The sequence below is a fragment of the Eptatretus burgeri genome, chromosome 10 (assembly GCF_056783735.1).
Source record: "Eptatretus burgeri isolate ZD-2024b chromosome 10, Ebu_testis_v1, whole genome shotgun sequence".
Classification (NCBI taxonomy): domain Eukaryota; kingdom Metazoa; phylum Chordata; class Myxini; order Myxiniformes; family Myxinidae; genus Eptatretus; species Eptatretus burgeri.
This window is the reverse complement of record NC_140970.1, coordinates 5,082,282-5,103,431: the sequence shown is the minus strand read 5'-3', so window position 1 is coordinate 5,103,431 and position 21,150 is coordinate 5,082,282. Positions and strand designations below refer to the sequence as shown.

General features: G+C 44.4%; 2 protein-coding genes and 2 pseudogenes across 2 annotated transcripts in view; 3 read left to right on the top strand and 1 right to left on the bottom strand.

Moving 5' to 3' along the window:
- Positions 1-21,150, bottom strand: part of LOC147017868 (uncharacterized) — a 122,018-nt pseudogene that overhangs the window by 976 nt on the left and 99,892 nt on the right.
- LOC147017870 (uncharacterized) lies at positions 1,071-11,724 on the top strand (annotated as a pseudogene).
- LOC147017871 (uncharacterized) lies at positions 5,399-9,367 on the top strand. The gene is made up of 2 exons (XM_085896928.1): positions 5,399-6,904; positions 6,998-9,367. The coding sequence occupies exon 2, from the start codon at positions 7,009-7,011 to the stop codon at positions 8,335-8,337; it is 1,329 nt and encodes a 442-aa protein (XP_085753054.1). The 5' UTR covers positions 5,399-6,904; positions 6,998-7,008; the 3' UTR covers positions 8,338-9,367.
- Positions 20,877-21,150, top strand: part of LOC147017869 (fish-egg lectin-like) — an 89,004-nt gene continuing 88,730 nt past the window's right edge. The window contains exon 1 of the mRNA XM_085896937.1: positions 20,877-20,962. Coding sequence (XP_085753063.1) covers positions 20,905-20,962 — 58 coding nt within the window. The 5' untranslated portion in view covers positions 20,877-20,904. The remainder of the gene's footprint in view (positions 20,963-21,150) is intronic.

Sequence of the window (21,150 nt, the reverse complement as noted above, 5' to 3'; positions counted from 1 at the left end):
AAAGAAGTATTAACTCTGGCTTCCTTTCATTGCATTCATTCCTGGGCACAGGAACATGATGTTAGTTTTCAAGATTTTGCCTAATTAGCATGCTAATTAGCGTCAATCTTTACTTAGAGCAAAACACAGATTTTCATGAAATTCATTTTTGGTGCCATTTTCCTTCCTTAGTGCAAATATACAAAGCTTTTATAGCTTCTTCTTGCACCAGATATGTATATCAATCAATAAACATTTGAATTAATTGGAGAATGTGAAAGGAATTATTGTTTCTATTGCCAATATCTCTGTAACTGTTCAACTTTTGATTTTCAGAATTTAAGAGCTTAATACGGCACTGCCACCTATGTATACAATCATCGATATATTATTACTGAAGGACCAATTTTGTGCTCCTCCTCACGGTCACGTCACGTTTTCCTCGGTAATGTGACCTGGACTGAAAGAAACTTCGTCCCTGCAAGAGTGCATCGCACATAGTGGCAAGAGTCAACTTTCAACTCTGAAGCAGAATAAACACTTTTCGTTGAGACGGGTGCGAGGAGTGAAGAGGCGGGGGCGGGGAGTGAAGAGGTGGGGGGCAAGGTAAGCAAATTTTTGGGCGGGGGTAAGCAAATTGAAAGCGGGAGACGAGGGGAAATGGGGCGGGGGTGAGTGGGCGGGGGCTGGGGTGAATTACGTGGGGTTGAGTGTGAGGCGGTGGACAGAGGGGTGGGGAATCAAGAGACGGGGGCGGGGAGTGAAGAGGCGGGGGCAGGGCCGGGGTAATTAAATTTTTGAGCGGGGTAAGCAAATTGAAGGCGGGGGTGGGAGGCGGGGGGGGGAATGGGGCAGGGGCGGGGGATGAGTATGCGGGGGCAAGCACACGCTGTCCAGTCCATGTCCCTCGAGTGTCTGTGAGCTGGTGAGGGTGGTTGAATGAACGGAATCAGTCTGTGACGCGGTTTCGGCTAGTATACTATAATTTGGAAGCCATTCTGCCATGTGCATTGTCTTCGCAACACAATATTATGCTTTTCCTGAAATACAGGTGTGTCGTATGTATGAATATCACAAGGTGTCCCGTTGACATGTACCCCAAACACGGACTTGCAAGGTATGTTTGCTGTAACTTATTCATGTACTAGCAGGGATACCCGTGCTCCGCACAGGAATCCCGTGGATGACGGCGGGTCTGAAGGAGTATATGTCACAGTTAATTGTAAAATTGTAGAGGCTGCCACCATTATTTTTTTTTTCATCACCACTATAATATTATATTTTCCCCGCCATGTTTTATATGCAGAAGACTCAAGTTCAAAAATGTTAAGATTTATTGCCGCATCAGATAAAAAAACCATAATGCCTCAACAATGTGAGGCTGGTTTCATGTCATCATTTGCGACTTAATTAATTCTCATTCTCTAGCAAATTCCGTTGGTCCCATGTCAATCGGCTGAACTTGAAAAATTAACGTTACGCAATCAGGTGATGACTTCATAATTCGGAAACCGAGAAGTCGGAAGTCATTGTCTTCAATTGACTGAAGCATTATTTTTTCATTCTATTGCAAATGGCATTGGCCCCATGTCAATCGGCTGAACTTGAAAAATTAACGTTAAGAAATCAGGTGATGACGTCATAATTCGGAAACCGGAAGTCGGAAGTACAATTCTTTTACATCGGGACACTCCCGGGTACATGTTCTGTCAGCATGTGAAGTTTGGTGAGGATCAGTCCAGTACTTTTCGCGTGCATAGCTCACAGAGAAACACACACACAGACAGACACACTTTCAAATATATATATATATATATATATATATATATATATATATATATATATATATATATATATATATATATATATATATATATATATATATATATATAAAAAGAGTTGTCATTCAAACTGAAAGTGAAAGTAGGCTATGTCACACACATTCATGACAACATGATTGTATAATACTACATGTATTGGTCCACACCTATGCATGGTGCATGTGCATTGTCAATGCATAGGGATTTATTGACCTTGTCAGATTTGGTGGAGGTTCAATCAGTGGGTGGTTTGGGTGTGGCCTGTAGTTACATCTCCTGGATGTAGATGGCATCATTTAACACACTCTGTGGGAGGAATAGGCTACCCCACATTCTCCTCTGCAAACCCGTCTCTGATCTCCATCATTTTTTCTTCTCAGGTGAACTATGGAACCAGTTCTAAGCTTGAAGCGTCCGTCAGAGATCAGCTTTGAACTCTGAATAATATGTCAGCAGACAGGACTGGCTGAGGAGACTATGGTGTACGAGATACAGTGGAACACGAGAAGCAAGAGTGTTAGCATCAACTCCACTTTATTGCGCGTCCGGATGTACATTCCTGCCACCCCTAGCGGGCGAGGCATGATATACGAAAATCCAATCACGTGATACAGCACACTCCTCCCCTCGTAAAATGACAAGTCAAATGATGAAAGGACAATCATAACATGACCAACCGAAACCAATCAACACTCATAATCCTCCAAGTACCGCGGCCGCACCCTGACCCGCCTCGGACGGGCAGCGCCGCCAGACAGCCCAGGCTCAGACGCCTCCCGGCTCAGTCGAGGTGACACCCTCGCCGGACTCGCGCTCGATCCGGGCATATTCCCGCTCTGCTGCGGACAGGGTCCCGGATGCAAAACAAACAGGCCGCTCGGATCCATCGTCCATCCTGTGGGAGAGCACTGCCCCGATGCCATATGCAGAGCTGTCGCATGCCAATAAGAGCGGACGCGCAGGCTCGTAGTGCACGAGGACCGTATCCTCTGTGAGCAGCCGCTTGACGCGGTCGGACGACGCCTGGTGTGCAGCCTCCCAAGCCCAGCGCTCGTCCTTCCTGAGCAACCGTGTTAACGGCGCAAGTTGTGAGCTGAGCCCGCGCACGAACCTTTGGTAATACTGGGCCATACCAATGAACGAGCGCAGCTGCGTATTGTCGCGAGGCGGTGGCATGTGTTGAATCGCCTCCACCTTCCGAGGACCTTTCAACGGCCCCTCCGGCGTGATGATGTGTCCGAGGTATTCCAAGCGCTGCTTGAAGAACGCGCACATGTCTCTGTTCAAGCGCAGGCCGCACGCTTCTAGCTTTTGTTCGCAGTGTTCGCAAGGTGCTCTAGGCAATGTTCGCAAGGTGCTCGTCCGCCGTTTTCCCCGCAATGAGCACATCGTCCAGGTAGGTCTGAGCGGGCCAGGCCAATGCAAACCTGATCCATGGCTTTCTGCCACAAGACCGGGGCTGAAGCAATCCCAAAACAGAGTCGGGTATATCGATAGAGCCCTTGACACGTGTTGATTGTCAAAAGCTCGCTACTCCCGGGATCCATCGCCAGGTGAAAATATGCATCACGCAGGTCGAGCTTCGTGAAGTATTGACTCCCCGCCAATCGCACATATATTTCATCGATTGATGGCAGTGGATATTGCTCCATGCTGAGCCCCGGGTTAACCGTGGATTTGAAGTCCCCGCACAATTGGACGTCTCCATTCCGTTTCAGCACCGTGACAACCGGGGTAGCCCAATCTGAGTACGACACCCGTTCGATCACTCCACAGGCCTCCAGCCTATCCAGTTCACCCTTGACCTTGTCCCGCAGGGCATATGGCACTGGTCGTGGCTTACAAAAACGAGGAACCACCCCCTCCTTCAGGAAGAGCTTTGCCTCCACGCCCTTGAGTTTCCCAAGGTCGTCGAAAACAAACCTTGATGTCTTTGAAGAATCTTCTCCAACTGATCCTCCCACCGGCTCGGCACGGGTTGCACAAGGTGAACTGCGGCCCAGTCTAGCCTGATGCGCGACAGCCAGTCTCGGCCGAGGAGAGATGGTCCCCTCCCCCGCACGACGTACAACGGAAGCGTGGCGACCTGGCCTTGGTACCGCACAGACACATCTGCCATCCCGACTGGCATTATCTTCTCGCGGGTGTACGTAAACAGCGTGAGGTTTGACCTGATAAGCTTCAGGCCGTTGAGTCTACGTGCGGTCTGTTCGCCGATGATCGACACAGCCGCTCCCGTATCGACCTGAAAGGTGATCGGCGTTTTGTTCACTTCGATTTCCACCGTCATCGGGCGCGCCGCCGCCGGGCCAATTGAAAACAGGCTCATCAACGGCCGCCGGTTCCGCCCTGGGTCGCCTCGCACATCGCCGTCCATGACCTTAATGGTGGCCGGCGCCCCACGTCACATACGCTTCAGATGACCCACCTTGTGACAATTTAAACACACCGTGCCTTTATACGGGCACGCACGGCGCAGGTGTCGACCTCCGCATCCCAAGCACGTCCGCGGGGTCACCTCGCCGCACGCGCGGCCGCGCGTCATGGTCATGCGCGCGTCCCAGGGTGCTTGCGACCCCGCGTGGCCGGTGATGGCCCGAACATCTCCGCGAGTCTGCTCGACCGCTGCAGCCATGCTGACCGCTGAGTCGAATGTAATGGCTTCACCCTTCAGCCGTAGAACCGCCAAAACCATCTTCGCATCTTGTAAACCAGCAATAAAACGATCTCTGAGCCGAGCTGGACGCTCCCCCGCTGTGAACTTGCAGGCCACGGAAGAATGTTTAATCTGCGCCACGAAATCAGCGATGCGCTCCTCTGCACCTTTCGAGAGGCGATCGAACTGGTATCGAGCGAGCTGTAATGACTTCTCCGGCGCCATGTGTGCTTTCATCTTCTCCACAACATCCCGAAACGACAGCGCGTCATCACGGGGCTTGTCCGGCGCCACCAAATCACTCAGTAGCCGATAATGCTCCGTCGAAAGCGAGACGAGCAAGATCGACTTCTGTTTGCTCTCATTGACCACATCATTCGCGTGGAAATAGCATCCCAATTGCTCCGAAAACAATTCGAAGTCATCTCCGATGAAAACGGGCACATGTCCGTGTTTATCACATCCTCGTCGCCAACTATGGTGTACGAGGTGCAGTGGAACACGAGAAGCAAGAGTGTTTGCATCAACTCCGCTTTATTGCGCGTCCGGATGTACATTCCTGCCACCCCTAGCGGGCGAGTCATGATATACGAAAACCCAATCACGTGATACAGCACAGAGACGTCTTTCCAGCAGACAGATCGGGGAATAGCATCCATCAAGGAAGCAACGGAAAAGCGGAAGAAGCTGAGGTGTGATGAATATCGGGCTACCGTTAATAGGCTAACAGCTCTCTTCACCGCCGAATCTGTCCCAGAACTGAAGTGGCACAGGCAGTGCTATTCCAAGTATACTCACAAAAACAACATAGATGCCAAACTTGAAGGTGAGCAGTCCCCTGAGAAGTGTAAAGCTGAGAGTAGGTCTGGTGATGAAGCAGGACCTTCAAAACGCCGTTCATTGCGCAGTCAGTCGAAAAGAATGGACTGGACACTATGCTTACTTTGTCAAGCAGAAAACCTGTAGGGTCTGCACCATCAACACCAGTTAGAACATTTGCACAAATGCAAAATATATTCATGAGGTGTTCATTCGTATTGCTGATGTCAATGACTCAATCGCTGCAGAAGGATGTTATCATCCAAACTGTCTGAAGAAGTTCCAACGAGATGTACAAAAGGCAAATGGTCTGGGAGCCCAGTGAGATTTAATTAGCAATTTGCGCCCAAAAGGTTTGAGGTGTTCACTGTACAGGGTGAGGAATCCGATCTTAAGAATGGGGATTCTTAAGTTCCGCGAAAGTGGGACAAGCTAGGGGGCGCCACTGGAAGTACCCCCAAAATTGACTTTAATTAGCAACTCATGCCCAAACGAAATAACACCATTTACTTAATGGTATTGGTGTAAGGACCCCCAAACTATAACATAAGAAAACATTTTCAGTGGGGTAAGCCACTTAAGAAGCCCACTAATTAGCACTAATTAAGGGATTTAATTAGCAATTTGAGCCCATCAACAAAATTTGTTCTAAAACACAGGCAAGACTGACTGAAATCAGTTTCACTTACTTAAGAAAGTATTATCTGTGGGATTCCGTACTTAAGAAGGTGGAACTTCCCCACGTACCCCCCAATATTGACTTTAATTAGCAACTCGTGCCCAAACAAAATAACACTATTTACTTAATGGTATGGGTGTAAGGACCTCCAAACTATAGCAAAAGAAAACATTTTCAGTGGGAAAAGCCACTTAAGAAGCCCACTAATTAAGGGAGTTAATTAGCAATTTGAGCCCATCAACGAAATTTGTTCTAAAACATAGGCGAGACTGACTGAAATCAGTTTCACTTACTTAAGAAAGTATAATCTGTGGGATTCCGTACTTAAGAAGGTGTAACTATCCCACGTATCCCCCAATATTGACTTTAATTAGCAAGTCATGCCTAAGCGTTATAAGACCTTTATTCAATGGCATTGCTGAGCTGATCTCAAAACATTAGTGTTATAAAACCATTTCCATGGGAAAAGTCACCTTTTCCTTGGGAGAAGTCATTTAAGAATACCACAATTAGCACTACTTAAGGAGTTTAATTAGCAATTTGATCCCATCGATGAAATTTCTGCTGACACATGGTTGGGAATGACCCAATCAATATCAACTACTTAAAAAAGTATTATGGTCTACCTGCGGGAACCTTACTTAAGGAGGCGGTACCACCACACGTAACAGACACTAGTAATGATGGACTTCCAAATCTTTTGGCCTGGTCTATATTCAGTTCATAAATCTCGAAAAAATTAAATTTGGGACAAAAGGGATAGCGTCTAACCTCCATTTCACTTTCTCACAGGTCCGTTCGATTCATCAGCCATGGACCATCCCGAATGTTTCGCTTTTCTGTTGCCTTCAGTCATTATTACACCAAAGTCGACTTCACTCCGTTGACGTCTTTGGGACATTTTGCCTGGTAGCAACTCAAAATTACACTAACTCTGGCAGTGTTGTAGTGGTGGGTAAAAGTAGAAAACCATAGAAGATGCCTTCAGTCCATTGGGTTCTGGATACAGCATGGTTTCACATTTGTTTTCTTTATGTTTGACAGGTTGGTGAGAAATGGATGACCTGGATCAACACCCAGAGAACCAGAGCCAGTCTAAAACGTATGATATGACTGCAAGTACGTCAGAATCAACAGTGGAAGACGCTGAACGCCGTTGCATCCTCCATGTAGACGAACACCCTACCAAGTCACCAAGATTACAGGTTTTACCCTTCTCTGATGCTACCTGGAATGCAGTCCAGAAAGCTGCATGTAGTCGCAAGCAGAAAAGGCGCTTCCTTTCATCAAAATTCTATGGTGTTATCCAGACCCTCCCAGATAAACCATCAAGTTTGAACGGTTACCACAGCAGTTGTTACAAAAATTTTATGGCGGTGACGTCTGAACAGGAAGAAAAAGAAGCGCCTACCAGGAAGCACTTACGGTCAGCCTCGGACCCAACGCCTGGTAGTACCACAACTACTGGCATATTTCCTAGACAGTGTCTGTTTTGTAGCCAAGTTCGAAAAAGAAAAAGGTCCGGAAATGAAGAAGTACTTGGAACATGTGAAACTCAAGAAGCCGAAAGACGCATTCGGGAAGCTGCTAGAGTGTTGAGAGATGACAGAATACTCGCAAAAATATCAGGAGTTGACATGATCGCAAAGGAGGTGAAGTACCATCATTCATGTAGAAGCGAGTATTTGAAGTCGGCACAAAGGTGTACATCCCACGTCACTGTGGAGGAAGTTGATACCTTGGGTTCCAGCATTGATGGGATCCACTCGTATATAGAAACATCGGTGATTGTGAATAAGAGTTCGGAACTCCTGATATCCCTGTATGCCAGGTATCTCGACATGTGCTCAGACTCGGGAGAGAAACCAATGCACTCTGCACAAGCACTGATGAGAAATATCACCAAGCATTTCGGCTATCGTCTCCAGGTACATAGCCCTGTTGACAAAAAGTCAGGAGTCATCATCTACAATTCTAACATGGCACATGACAGTGTCCGTATAGCCTATGATTATGTCACTACTCCAGAAAAGACCATTACACAAACGGCACTCCTGCTGAGGAAGCTAGTTCATGAGTTAGAGAAGACCCCAACCTCTTCTGATGGTACCACGTTTGATCAGGTTAAGGAAGGTGATGTATCCTCACCAGAGCTGTTACTAAGTTTCTTCAATATTCTCTATGGTGGCCCAAATGGCAAGAGGCACACGGCACGTACCCAACGCTGGGCAGAATCATCTAGTCAGGATGCACTGTTTGCTATCAGGAAAGGTCTTGTGAAACCTAAACCAGGTATTCCAGAAGGCTTATGGCCCAAAAGCGACAGCCAAGAATCCCCTAGAGAAACTGAAGGGCTTAGATGCCAGTGGGCTGCCGCCTTGTGAATCAGAACTTGCCTCATGTCAACCGCTCCGCATTCATCGCCACAATGTGGGCAAATGCAGACCAGAAAGAGATAGATCAGCATCCGAAACAGCATGATGGCTGGGAACTTGAGGATGATACCTACAACATAGTGTGGTTCGAGGGTCAGCAGCTTCCAGCTAAACTGGTTCCAGAGGAAGGCGACACAGCTTCCAGCATTGGGGACCCTGATGAGGATTTTGATCTATCTTCTGAAGATGAAGTGGGTGATCTTGGTTCCGATGAAGAGATTATCGAGGATTCTGAGTAAAAGTGCTGGACAGTCACATAAATTCATTCCAGAAGAACTCTATGGCAAAAATTTGTCACTAAAATAATTTTATTTTGGGACTGAGCATAAGTCGTGTTAAAGATTAGTCTGATTATCAGTATCTGGTTTGATCGGTATTTGCCTGTTTTCTGTTGTACAATCTATTTCCGTGCATAAAAGCTGATATTTGACTGCGTAAGGATTTCTGGGCTTTGTAATAAATCTTGCCAAAAGGTCCTCGAATCATAATGCCTATTGCATGATGTATAATCAAACATATTTCATAACGTTGTACTTGTTGAATTCAAAGTTTTGTTTCCAATATTGTATGATGGTCAGTGTCTGATTTGTTTTGTATTTTTCTGTTTGTACCATTTTTCATAACTTTGCGCTTGTTGAATTCATAAATGTGTTTGCAATTTGTTATCTCTGTTTGAGACATTGCTCGGTGTCGTAATTAAACATTTTTCACTGAAGTAATATATTTTCGGACTGAGTGCAAGTCCCTTTACAGATTAGCAATGATCATAATGTTGGGTTTCATAATTGCATCTGTATTTTTCTGTTTGTGCTATCTATTTTATTGCATCAAAACTGGCATTAAACTGCGTAAATATTTATGTGGGCCTTGTAATAAAACGTGCCCAAAAGGCCACGGAGTCATGATGTATTATACTCAAACACCATTTTCAAAACGTTGTACTTGTTGAATTCACAAGTCTTATTCTCAATTACTGCTTGATGTCTCCTTCGTAAATAAAGGATTCCTGATTATACTTTCTTAAGTCGTATTGATTTGGTCACTCTCTGCTCCGTTTGAACACGAATCTCATTGATTGGGCTAAATAGCTAATGTAATTGAAGTAATTGAAATTGACTTTAGTCGTGCAGTCTCGCCTACGTTTTAGAACAAATTTCGTTGATGGGCTGCAATTGCTAATTAAATCCCTTAATTAAGGCTAATTAGTTGGCTTCTTAAGTGGCTTTTCCCACTGAAAATATTTTCTTACGTTATAGTTTGGAGATCCTTACACCAAAACCATTAAGCAAATGGTATTATTTTGTTTGGGCACGAGTTGCAAATTCATGTCAATATTGAGGGAGACGTGGGGGAGTTACGCCTTCTTAAGTACGGAATCCCACATATAATACTTTCTTAATTAAGTGAAATTGATTTTAGTCAGTCTCATCTATGTTTTAGAACAAATTTCGTTGATGGGCTCAAATTGCTAATTAAATCCCTTAATTAGTGCTAATTAGTGGGCTTCTTAAGTGGATTTTCCCACTGAAAATGTTTTCTTATGCTATAGTTCGGAGGTCCTTACACCCATACCATTTAGTAAAGGGTGTTATTTTGTTTGGGCACGAGTTGCTAATTAAAGTCAATATTGGGAGGGTGCGTGGGGAAGTTCCACCTTCTTAAGTACGGAATCCCGCAGATAATACTTTCTTAAGTAAGTGAAACTGATTTCAGTCAGTCTCGCCTGTGTTTTAGAACAAATTTTGTTGATGGGCTCAAATTGCTAATTAAATCCCTTAATTAGTGCTAATTAGTGGGCTTCTTAAGTGGCTTACCCTACTGAAAATGTTTTCTTATGTTATAGTTTGGGGGTCCTTACACCAATACCATTAAGTAAATGGTGTTATTTCGTTTGGGCACGAGTTGCTAATTAAAGTCAATTTTGGGGGTACTTCCAGTGGCGCCCCCTAGCTTGTCCCACTTTCGCGGAACTTAAGAATCCCCATTCTTAAGATCGGACGCCTCACCCTGTACAGTGAACACCTCAAACCTTTTGGGCGCAAATTGCTAATTAAATCTCACTGGGCTCCCAGACCAAAAGGTTGACACTAAATCTGCCGACCTGGCCATGGTGTGGCTTTCTCAAGAACTTCGACAATCCGCTGAGAAGGGCCATGTACTTGAGCTTTCCTTGGTACTAGAAAGGTACAAAGAGCTTGCAAATGAGTTGGACATCATGATCCCATCATCCTTTCTTAGTAGGACTGCATCCTTCAAAGACGCTTTGCTGAAGTTCGTCACTGACATTTACGAATTTGTGGTTTTGCGAAATGCAGCACCATCCGAAAGGCAAACTCTTCTCGTCCCAGTAAGATTCCGTCATGCGCCTCTGTCAAACGTGTTAGAAACATCAGATTCTAGTCAGACTGGTCTTGAGAACATACCTATTTTCAAACCTGATGATGGAAATTATCTATCCATAGTTTACGTCGCCCTACAACTTAGAAGCGACATAATGTCGCACCGAGGTTTCGAAGGGGTAGACGTGAATGAAACAGCTGAAATGGATAGTATTCCATCATCTGTACATATGTTTGTTAATGTCTTACTTGGTGGCCAGAAACATGTTGATCAAGAGTTTGATGAAGTTGACACAAATGAAATCGACTCTATCAAGAAGGCAAGGGTCTGTAGCATTGGGCAAGACATGGTGTACGCTGTATGTGGGGACAAAAAAGTCCCGCCCAAACACGTGGGCTTCGGTCTAACTTTGCATCAGGCTACGCTATCAAAGAAACTTGTCAACCTGTTCCACAATGCAGGCCACATTGTAAGTTATAGCAAGGTTCTTCAGTAAGATACAGCGATGGCAGAGGCCACATTGAAACGACTTGATACACAAACTGGTGCTGTTGTGCCCCAGAATTTGGTTGTTGGTAGGTTTGTTCACTTTTCTGGGGATAATCTTGACAAAAATGATTCCACCCGAGATGGCAAGAACACGTTTCATGCAACCCAACTTGCTGCATGGCAGAGAGGGCCCCCGGCTCTTAACAGTACAAATCCGTTAACTAGTATTGAGCCATTCAAATGTTCAACTTTAAAGGTTAGTCCTTAAGTTGTTTCAACAATGTTGTTGCGGTTTCATGGTGGGGAAACGATGGTTGTGAAATCCACCTTTCATGATTTCAATATTTCATGATATCATATTTCAAGTTAATTTCATGAAACTTAGTATTTTGCACTCACGAACCATTGGCGGCACTAATTAGCATCATTAATTAGCATGCTAATTAACCCAAAGCTTTAACACAAACATCATCTTCCTGTAACCCAGACCCTAAGCAATATGGATGTCAGAGAACTGTGGTACTGGTGCATTTTGCATATTAAGTTATTTAGATGAAAATCCATATTTTGCACTAAAATGAACACTTCTAATTAGCATGCTAATTAGCCGAAATCTACAAAACAAACATTATATTCATGTACCACAGACCCAATGCAATGATGGAAGCCAGGGTGCTGTGGTCACTCATGTATTTTGCTGTCCAAAATAAGTAGCAATCCATCCTACCATAAAAAATGAAAAGTCCAGCCATTTAGGATATATTCATGAATAAAGTGAATATCTCCTTCACGTTTTCCATTAATTTCTAAACTTTGACAATATTTGTATGATTTAATATAAAAGATATTGACAAATAGTTTGCATATCTGTATTTGGGATGTAAAATAAAACATATTTTGTAAAAATATGAGTTTTGCACTAATTGACCTTAATTAGTGACCTAATTAGGCAAATTTGGGAAAGACAAACGACATATTCATACTCAGCACAAAAATCTGCTCCAGATACACCTATTTGTTTGCTTTTCCTCAAAAATGCCGCATGAAATCCGATTTGCTGGAAATCAAACCAGTCTATCTTTTGACCTGCACCTTTCCCACACTTCCTCTCCGATACACCCCTTTCCTCTTGAATTCTCTCCTCTACGGTTCTCACACATTTTTCTCCCCTCTGTATAATCCTTTCCACATATTGCCTGACTGTTCTTTCCACTTCCTCTATCCATCTCCATTTTAATCCTCCCTTCTTCCTGGAACCTCCTCTCCTCCCCCTCTCATCCCATATGCTTACTGTGATCGGGATCGACTTTTCCAGTCTTCATCTCATCAGGTTGCCAAACTGTACAACCTTCTTCCACATCCATCGATATCTGACTATGTTGTTTATTCATTCTGTCAACTTCCTCATTTTTTTTTATTTCTTTATTTTTTTTTCTCCTTTTTGTACTTTTCCTTCATTGTGAGGTACGACAGTGAAAAAATCGTTACACGGCAGACAAAAGCACCATGTTTTTTAAACCAAAGAACCACATTGACTTACTTTCATGATCATTGAAGAATTAGTCATGCTCAAAAAAACAAAAACAAAAAATCGGCTTGCTGGAAGGGCCTTTATGACGTCATTATGTTTAATTACATAATAATACAAACAAATTTGGAAAATATGATGACAGAATGCTATGGTTAGGTTTTAAGTTGCTAGAGGTATGTTTTCCAGGTCAAGGAATATGTTGTTGATCATTGCATGTAATCAAACTGACCAATTAGGTGCTATGATGTCATTATGACATCATCATCCCTTTATGAAAAATCTTGGTGATGATACAACGCAATATGCTCGTGAAACAGATGAGACAAATAATAAGTGTACTATTACAATACCTATTACACCTCACATTGGTAGTCTGGTATTACTATAAGGATACTTTAATATGTTTTATATATAACTGTGTGGTCTGCTCAGGAAGCACTTTATAACTGGGGTTTTTTTTTTTTAGAAAAATTTCATTGCAGTAGCTATATTTACTTCATTGCAATGGTGATGTACAAAAATAAGTTATTTTTGACAGCTGCAATGTACTGCGTCAACTCTGCTGAATGAATCAGGAAGATAAGGCTTTCTCTTAAGACATTCAGAAGGAAATGTGGGTGTTTCTCTGAAATGTGGGGGACAACTGTTGAGACGAGGTAAGGTCGTGGATGGATGCTAACTTTCTGCATCTCAATGGCAGTAAGACTGAGGCTCGACTTATTGGTACTCCTCATTAGACTAAAAAAATTGGCAACAACCACATTGTAATTAATGGGCTAGTTATTCCACTTTCCTCCTGGGTCACTAATCTAGGTGTTACATTTGATCCATTTCTGTCTTTTGAAGCCCACATCAAAAGAATGTGTCTGTCTTCATTTTTCCACCTCAGAAAAAATGCCAGATTGAGATCTTCCTTGAAGATGCCTGATGCAGAGAAGCTCATGCATGCCTTGATCTCTTCCATGCTTGATTACTGTAACTCACCCTTTATTGGTCTTCCTGCCAAATCCCTTCAAAAGCTCCAATAAGTTCAAAATAGTGTTGCACACATTTCAACCAAACCTCAGAAAATAGAGCTTGTGCTGGCTTCCTTACACTGGTTACCAGTGAAATATCGAATTGAGTTAAAGTTTTTACTTTTGATTTTATGATCTTACATGACACCAGCCTGACATATTTGCAAAGTTTCCTTTTCAATTCACGTCTCCACGCACCCTGAGGTCTAACACTGCTGTTCTTCCATCTGTGCCCAGGATGAGGCTTTGCGCCATGGGGAATGTAGCATTTTGATCTGTTCCACCCCGCCTTTGAAATAAGCTCACAGATCACCTGAAGGCATCCAATTCTATTGTAGTTTTAAAATTTAGCCTTAAAACACACAATTATCCCCTTGCTTTTAAGTAACCTGCTTTGCAAAAAAATATTGTTTAAGGATGTTATTTCCATTGTATGTACTTTGCCCTATTCATTGTTATTGCAGTGTATGTAATTTGCCCCATTCATTGTTATTTGTATTTGATGCAATTTGATAGGCCTTACTGTTTGTGTGTGAATACTGTCGTGGTCATTGACACCCTTGCACTTTTTTCAAATAATGCAACATTTATTCCAGAAAATTTCTGAAATAAAAAAAAATTGGTATCCACATATGTATTTGGTTTGCAGTGGAACAAAACAAAACAAAAAAAAAGCTGAAAAAAAATACTAAATCTTAGCTTATTCCACACACAAACCCTAAAATGGCTTGGACAATATTATTGGCACCTTTTAGAAGTTGTTGGAAATTATTAGATTTCAAGCAGGTGATTTTCCTTTATTTTGCAAATTGAACTCACCTGTGTTGAGTTGAAGGTGCCTGCAATATAAAAATCACTCATTCAACCAGTTAGAAAAGGAGGCATTCTTTTGTTTTATGTCACTGTGTGTACTGCAATGAGCATGAAGAAAAGAAAGAAAACCAAAGAATTTCCTGAGTAGGTCAGACACAAGATTATAGCCAAGCATGGACAATCTCAAGGCTGCAAGTCCATCTCCAGAGACCTTGATGTTCCTGTGTCCACCATACCCAATGTTATCAGGACATTTAAGGCCCATAGTACTGTAGCCAACCTCCCTGGACATGGCTGCAAGAGAAAACTTGATCAAAGATTGCAGTCAAGGATTGTACGAATGGTGGAGAAAGCACCTCGATCAATTGCCAAACAGATTCAAGCTGACCTTCAGACACAAGGTACGACAGTTTCAACTCACACCATCCGTCACCAACTCTATGAAAGGAGTTTCTATGCTATGTTGACAGATCCAAGAGATATGTTGACAGTTCTCTTGGAGATCCAAGAGAACCCCACTGCTGAGAGAAAGAGACAAAAGAAAGCCTGACTGCAGTTTGCCCAAACACATCTGAACAAGCCAAAATCCTTCTGGGAAATTGTGCTTTAGACAGATGAGACAAAATTAAAGCTTTTTAGTAAAAACATATCATCTCTATGTTGGCAGAAAATAAAATGATGCTTTAAAGGAAAAGAATACCTTCCTTCTTCTTTCGGCTACTCCCGTTAGGGGTCACCACAGCGGATCATCCGTATGATCCGCATAGTGATTTGGCACATGTTTTACGCCGGATGCCCTTCCTGACGCAACCCTGGTCGCCTCTTACGACACAGGGATATGGTACACCTATTTTAACCGGGGTATACACCGGCCCAGTACACTGGTACTCACTTCGCCGACCTCGGAAGGATGACAGGCTGAGTCAACCCCTGGTGTATTAATTCAGTGGCCCAACGGGGCTTGAACTCAGGACCTTTTGGATCCCAAGCCGCTGCCCTAACCACTGCGCCAACACCAGGCTTGAAGAACAAAAGAAGCGCCAAAAGTTCTGTGCCAAAAGAACACCTTCTCTACAGTCAAAAATGGAGGAAGTTCAGTGATGTTTTGGGTTTGCTGTGCTGCCTTGATCAAGGGGGAGTGATTTGGTCCCTCTCAAACGCTAGCTCCTAAGGCCACCGGGCACAGATAAATCTACGCACTGGCACATAGTTAGGCAACCACAAATGCTGATTGGCACAGCCAATCCGGGCAGTGTTACCTTACCTATGGACGGCCAGCTAATTGGGGTCACGGGCCCTCTGCACACACTGCTCTGCACACACTGCTGCAGATTACTGCGGAGCGTTACAGTGAGTGTGCGCTGGCTAACAAAACAAATTATTATGGTACAACTTCCCGTCTAACTGAACTTGTAAACTGTCGGACCAGTAAAGGAAAAGACAACTGAGACAGATTGGAAATGACAACAATCAATTATTATTTATTACAAACACGCAAGCAAGCAATAATTTAAAAGCAAGTATTTCTCACTAAGAAAGCAAAAAGGCACATAAGAGTCGATTTAACCATAACACGTATTATTATTCAATCTTACTTTTGCAAAAGACTTGGCCATCATTCACTCAGGGTGGAAGAAGAAAACAAGAAGGACTTGAAAATAAAATAAAAGTACCATATGTAGAAAAGAAAAATAGCTTCTCCCTCACCCTCACACAGCCCAAATATATAAGATAATGCGGAGGAAAATGGATGGGGAAGATGGGGCAGTGGTGATGTGATGTGATTGGGACACACAGCCACGTCCCTGAGTTGCACAGACACAGTAGGCAAGTCCTCTCCGGTGTCCCAGATATACAAGCTATATAAGTGATTTGCCCTCCTCTGCCTCAGGGTGAGGTGTCTTTCATGCAGGGAGAGGCAATCTGCTTGCCATCCACAATGGATGGCAATAGAGGCAGGATGCCAGACTCTATCAAAATCACGACACATGTCCAGAGAGATAGCCCTGATCTCATGTCTGACATTAACGGTCTCGATCCATTGTGGGGTGAGCAGAAGCAGTATGTCCAAGGTGGAGTTACCTGGTCTGAAACCAAATTGGTGTTCTGATATCCGGTTGTTGGAGAAAAGGAAAGATTTCATATTGACTGTAATGATGGATTCCCTGGACTTGCTGATGATTGGAAGAAAGCTGATACATCTGTAGTTAAGAAGATCAGTTGTTGCACCTTTTTTGTGTAATGCGGTGATGGGTGATGTTGGCAGATTTCCAATCAGATGGAAGATGACCAATAATCGGGTGAAAAGGGCATAGAGAGGATGTGGAAGAGCACTAGAGCAGGTTGTTAGGACCCATGAGCTGATGCCATCCTGTCCAGTAGCAGAATCGGAGTCGAGGTTTGAGAAACCTTCTCCACCTTCTCAGGTACAAAAGACACAGTTGGGTGCAAAATTGTTCAGGAGCATTTGGCTTCAACAGGGAAGGATGGGAACCGAGAGTGAGGGGTTGGGGACACAAGATTTGGAAGCAAACCCAGAATTGAGACATTCAGCCTTCTCACGAGCAGTCGGCTGTGGTGCCATTTGAAGAGGGGGAAGGGATGGAAGGGGAGCACACAACATAGAATGCATATCTCTGCCAAGGACTTGAACTCAGGACCCTTGGATCCCAAGCCGCTACCCTAACCACTGAGCCAACACCAGGATATGAACATTAATGACATTAACCAGGATATGAACATTAATGATAGCAGGACATTAATGTAAGCCCTGATCTGCCATCATACAAAAATAATGAGGTATTTTTAAAGGGTATATTTTGCAGCAAAGGGAAGATATTTAAGAATAACTGGGGAAAGTTTGGTTGTTGTTGGAATGATGTAGGAAATAGCAGAGACAGTAATTGTGAGATCACAGGAATAGGTATAATTGGAATTTCCCACAATATGGCCAAAGGACAAGATATTGTTGTGGTTCTAGGAACCGCATGCCTCCAAGGCAATGACATCCAACATATAGTGGTCCCAAGAGATTTATTCCATTAATATACGTTTAGATAGCCCCTTCCCTTTTGTCTCATGGGTCAAATTGGACGTGCGTTGCGGGGATTTCCAGAGGTAAATCCGAATTTGTATCCAACACGTGCAGCATGTGCCGTGGCCGGGGGATGGGAATAGAAAGCCACAACACCATACCACGAGCAGACAGCGCAGCTGCGAGGAAACAGCGATATCCTCGAACGAACCTCTGCTGCAAGCTTGAGATGATAGTCTGACGTTTCCAATGATCTGGGATGAGATTGCTGGTAGCATTGAAATGGCAAACGAATAAATATCTCTTAAAGAGGCTGCATGGATGTTGTTTTTCACAACACAGAAGCAAATGACCCAATATCGGCAAGAGTGTGGCTAGTAGCTTGGTGCCAATAGCTACATCGTCAGAGGCCGATAATAGAAAAACGACAGCCACGCCACGTTGTGCAAGATACGGGGGCGCGTAATGTTCAACCCATTTCTGGATTAATTATATCGGTATCCTCTTTTCCCTCCATTTCTCCATTTGACACTTTCTATATCCTTTTTCATTCTAAACCTCCATCTAATTAATATATCCGATCGTTCCACTCAATGACTGACACAGATCGGAGTTTGCCCCATGCACATGATAACAGAATCGGGCGAACGCGAGCGCTGGCCACGTGCTTAATGGCGGATCCGCACGCACTGTGCGGAAGGTGATCGAAGGCAGACCCGTGTGCCGCTCGTGACACTATTATTGTACAGAGCAGGGCACGACTGGACACATCTTACCGTCTGTGCATGGGTTTGCCATAACATCTTACCTTCTCGCCTCTCTGGCCAGTGAAGCCACGATTAGGCAGAGGCATGCTGTACAGCTTGGGCCGCATGGCGCATCATGGAGCAGGTACATTGACCAGTGCTAGCCGGGGGTGCCCGGGCGGGCATGCAAGGCCCACACGACCCTCGGCCGGTCGTCAGGGCATGGTCCGGGAGTTCGTGCAAGGCAATTCATGTGGCGGAATTCGGTGTGGGGCAATGCATATCATGTCGTGAGGTCGGAGCGAGACGATCCCACAGCTTGGGGCAATCTTGACGGAAGTGGAGTGGAGCTGCTTCCGGCCATCGTGGCAGGGCCGCCTGGGGGCTGGGGCCAATCAGAGCGCCCGATTCGGGTGAAGGCGCATCGCTTCGGGGTGGTCCCCCGCTCCGCACCATGAGGTTTATAAAAGGCGGATGGTGAAGCCGTTCTCTTTCTCTCTCGTTCTCTCTCGTTCTCTCCGTTCTCTCTCGTTCTCTCTCGTTCTCTCTCGTTCTCTCTCGTTCTCTCTCGTTCTCTCTCGTTCTCTCTCTCTCGTTCTCTCTCGTTCTCTCTCGTTCTCTCTCGTTCTCTCTCTCTCTCTGGATCTCCAACTCACCTGCTCCGCGACTCTGTTTTCTTCACCCGTCGTCATCTCTGCGACTCCAACTCCAATTCTCCACCCACATGTCGCTGACCCCACCCACCTGGTCCTGCCTACCACTCCACCCATTCGCTCTCGACTCCACCTTCTCCACCCAAGTCCCTCCCTTCACACCCGATGGTCGCGTCTTGTTCTCTAGACCGCTAGCTGCACAAATTGCCACTAAGCAAGAAACGGCATGCCAGCTGTCGAGGAGGTATCGCTCAGTGGAGCATCCCCCCAAAACGTATTGGTGGCACGATCGGGCAATCATGCAACGTATTCAGAGACCATTAGCCTCATCTCCTCTCCTCCATTTTCTCTTCATTAACTCCTCTTCATCAGATTGTGTTTGTGTGTGTGTGTGTGTGTGTGTGTGTGTGTGTGTGTGTGTGTGTGTGTGTGTGTGTGTGTGTGTGTGTGTGTGTGTGTGTGTGCTTGTTCTGGTGCCTGTCCTTTTTAGTTAAGATTGCAGAAGATTATTATTTGGGATTAAGTCTGCTCTGTGTCTGCTTTTTTAAGTTGCGTGTGCATTGCCGCACCTCTCACAGTTCTTTCTATCCCTGCATTACACACCCCAATAAAACTATTAAATGCGCCACATAACTTTCCTCGGCTGCTTGTAAATAAATTATTATGAGAAATGTTCCCAGCTCGTTTTGGTCTATTCTTTCATTGATCCAGCATGGTCTGAATCCGAGCTTCACCGGGACTTTACTCCCAACGATCCGTTCCTTTTAGCCGGTACGTCCTTGGCAGTGTAGCTCGGATGCATCTGATCTGGGAAAGTGATCAGGTTCGGACAAGGCATACCGAAGGCATGTTCCCCAGTAATTAAATTACGTGATTAATTAGGTAACCCAGTTAACCCATAGACGGGAGGACCTTAGGTCACGCGGTTGAGTTATTGGCGTCCACGGTCGGTTAGCGACCCACCGCGTCATGGAATTATCCGTGTGTAAAGGACTACAATTCCGGGGAAGTCTGGTCGGAGCCGAGATAGCTCCCCCCCCCCACCCTTTTGGACCTCTCACCCGACCCCCGGCCCGCAACAATATATTTGCTCTCCTTCTGGCAAGTAAGTGACCTCTGTCTCTTACCACCTCCATTCTGATCTCCTTCGATTCGCTCAGCCCACTGGCCCTCCCCGCAACTCCAAAACACAAGCATATCTTCCAGTAATAAAAATTCTCCAGATGAAACTTTCCAAACCCAGACTTACTGCACATCTCAACTCCTTTGTTCCTCTTCTCTTCCCTCTCAGGCTGAAGCTAACAGTTCATTGATATCTCATGGCATCACCTATCATACACAATTTTTTTTCTTTATTTTCTTAAATCCCATTCCCAATGAGGCTGCCTCAACCCAGCCCTCTTACTTGCAGGTGGCTATTGCCTCCCCTCATCTCTCTTCTATTTTCCTTTTCGTTTCATTCCTTCCTCTGTTTCCAACCGTTTCCCACAACCCAAATATCAGACAATATCTCTCCGTTACCACATTACGACAGCACATGATCAACGGAATATTTTCATGATAAATAGATACTGCAATAATTTTATCATGGTGGGGGAGGGAGAGGGAGGAGAAACATTTAAGATGAAATTATCACTGTCCTTAAGTGTTTTTTGTTTTTCTTACAAGTCCTTTTTGTCTTCCCCTTACCTCAAAATGACACTTTACAATGATGCAGTGTTGAAAGAATATAACAATGATGAGTAAATAAGTTGTTATCCTTCTATTCTCATTGTGATATGTTACGCATTATTGATCAAGGTCAAATTACACATGTTAATGCACAATAAAAACAAGTAGCCGCACACCTGTCGACTTCATTCATCGAAATTCCTGACCTGGTGGTGCAGCAAGCATGTTCCTTCTCAAACTGGCTGTAATTTATTTGTCTCTGGCTCTCTCTGGAGTGCGAGGTAAATGAACACATTTTCCTTTTAAAGTTGAGCCTGGGATCATTGGCAAGTTCTTGAGTTGTTTGAATATGTATAGCAATTGTGTTATGGTTGCATTTGTAATGTTGCATTAAAAATTCAAAAACCTTGATTTATCACCAATGGAGGGGGGAGGTTGTGAAGCAGAAATCCAGGATAGAGTGAAGGCA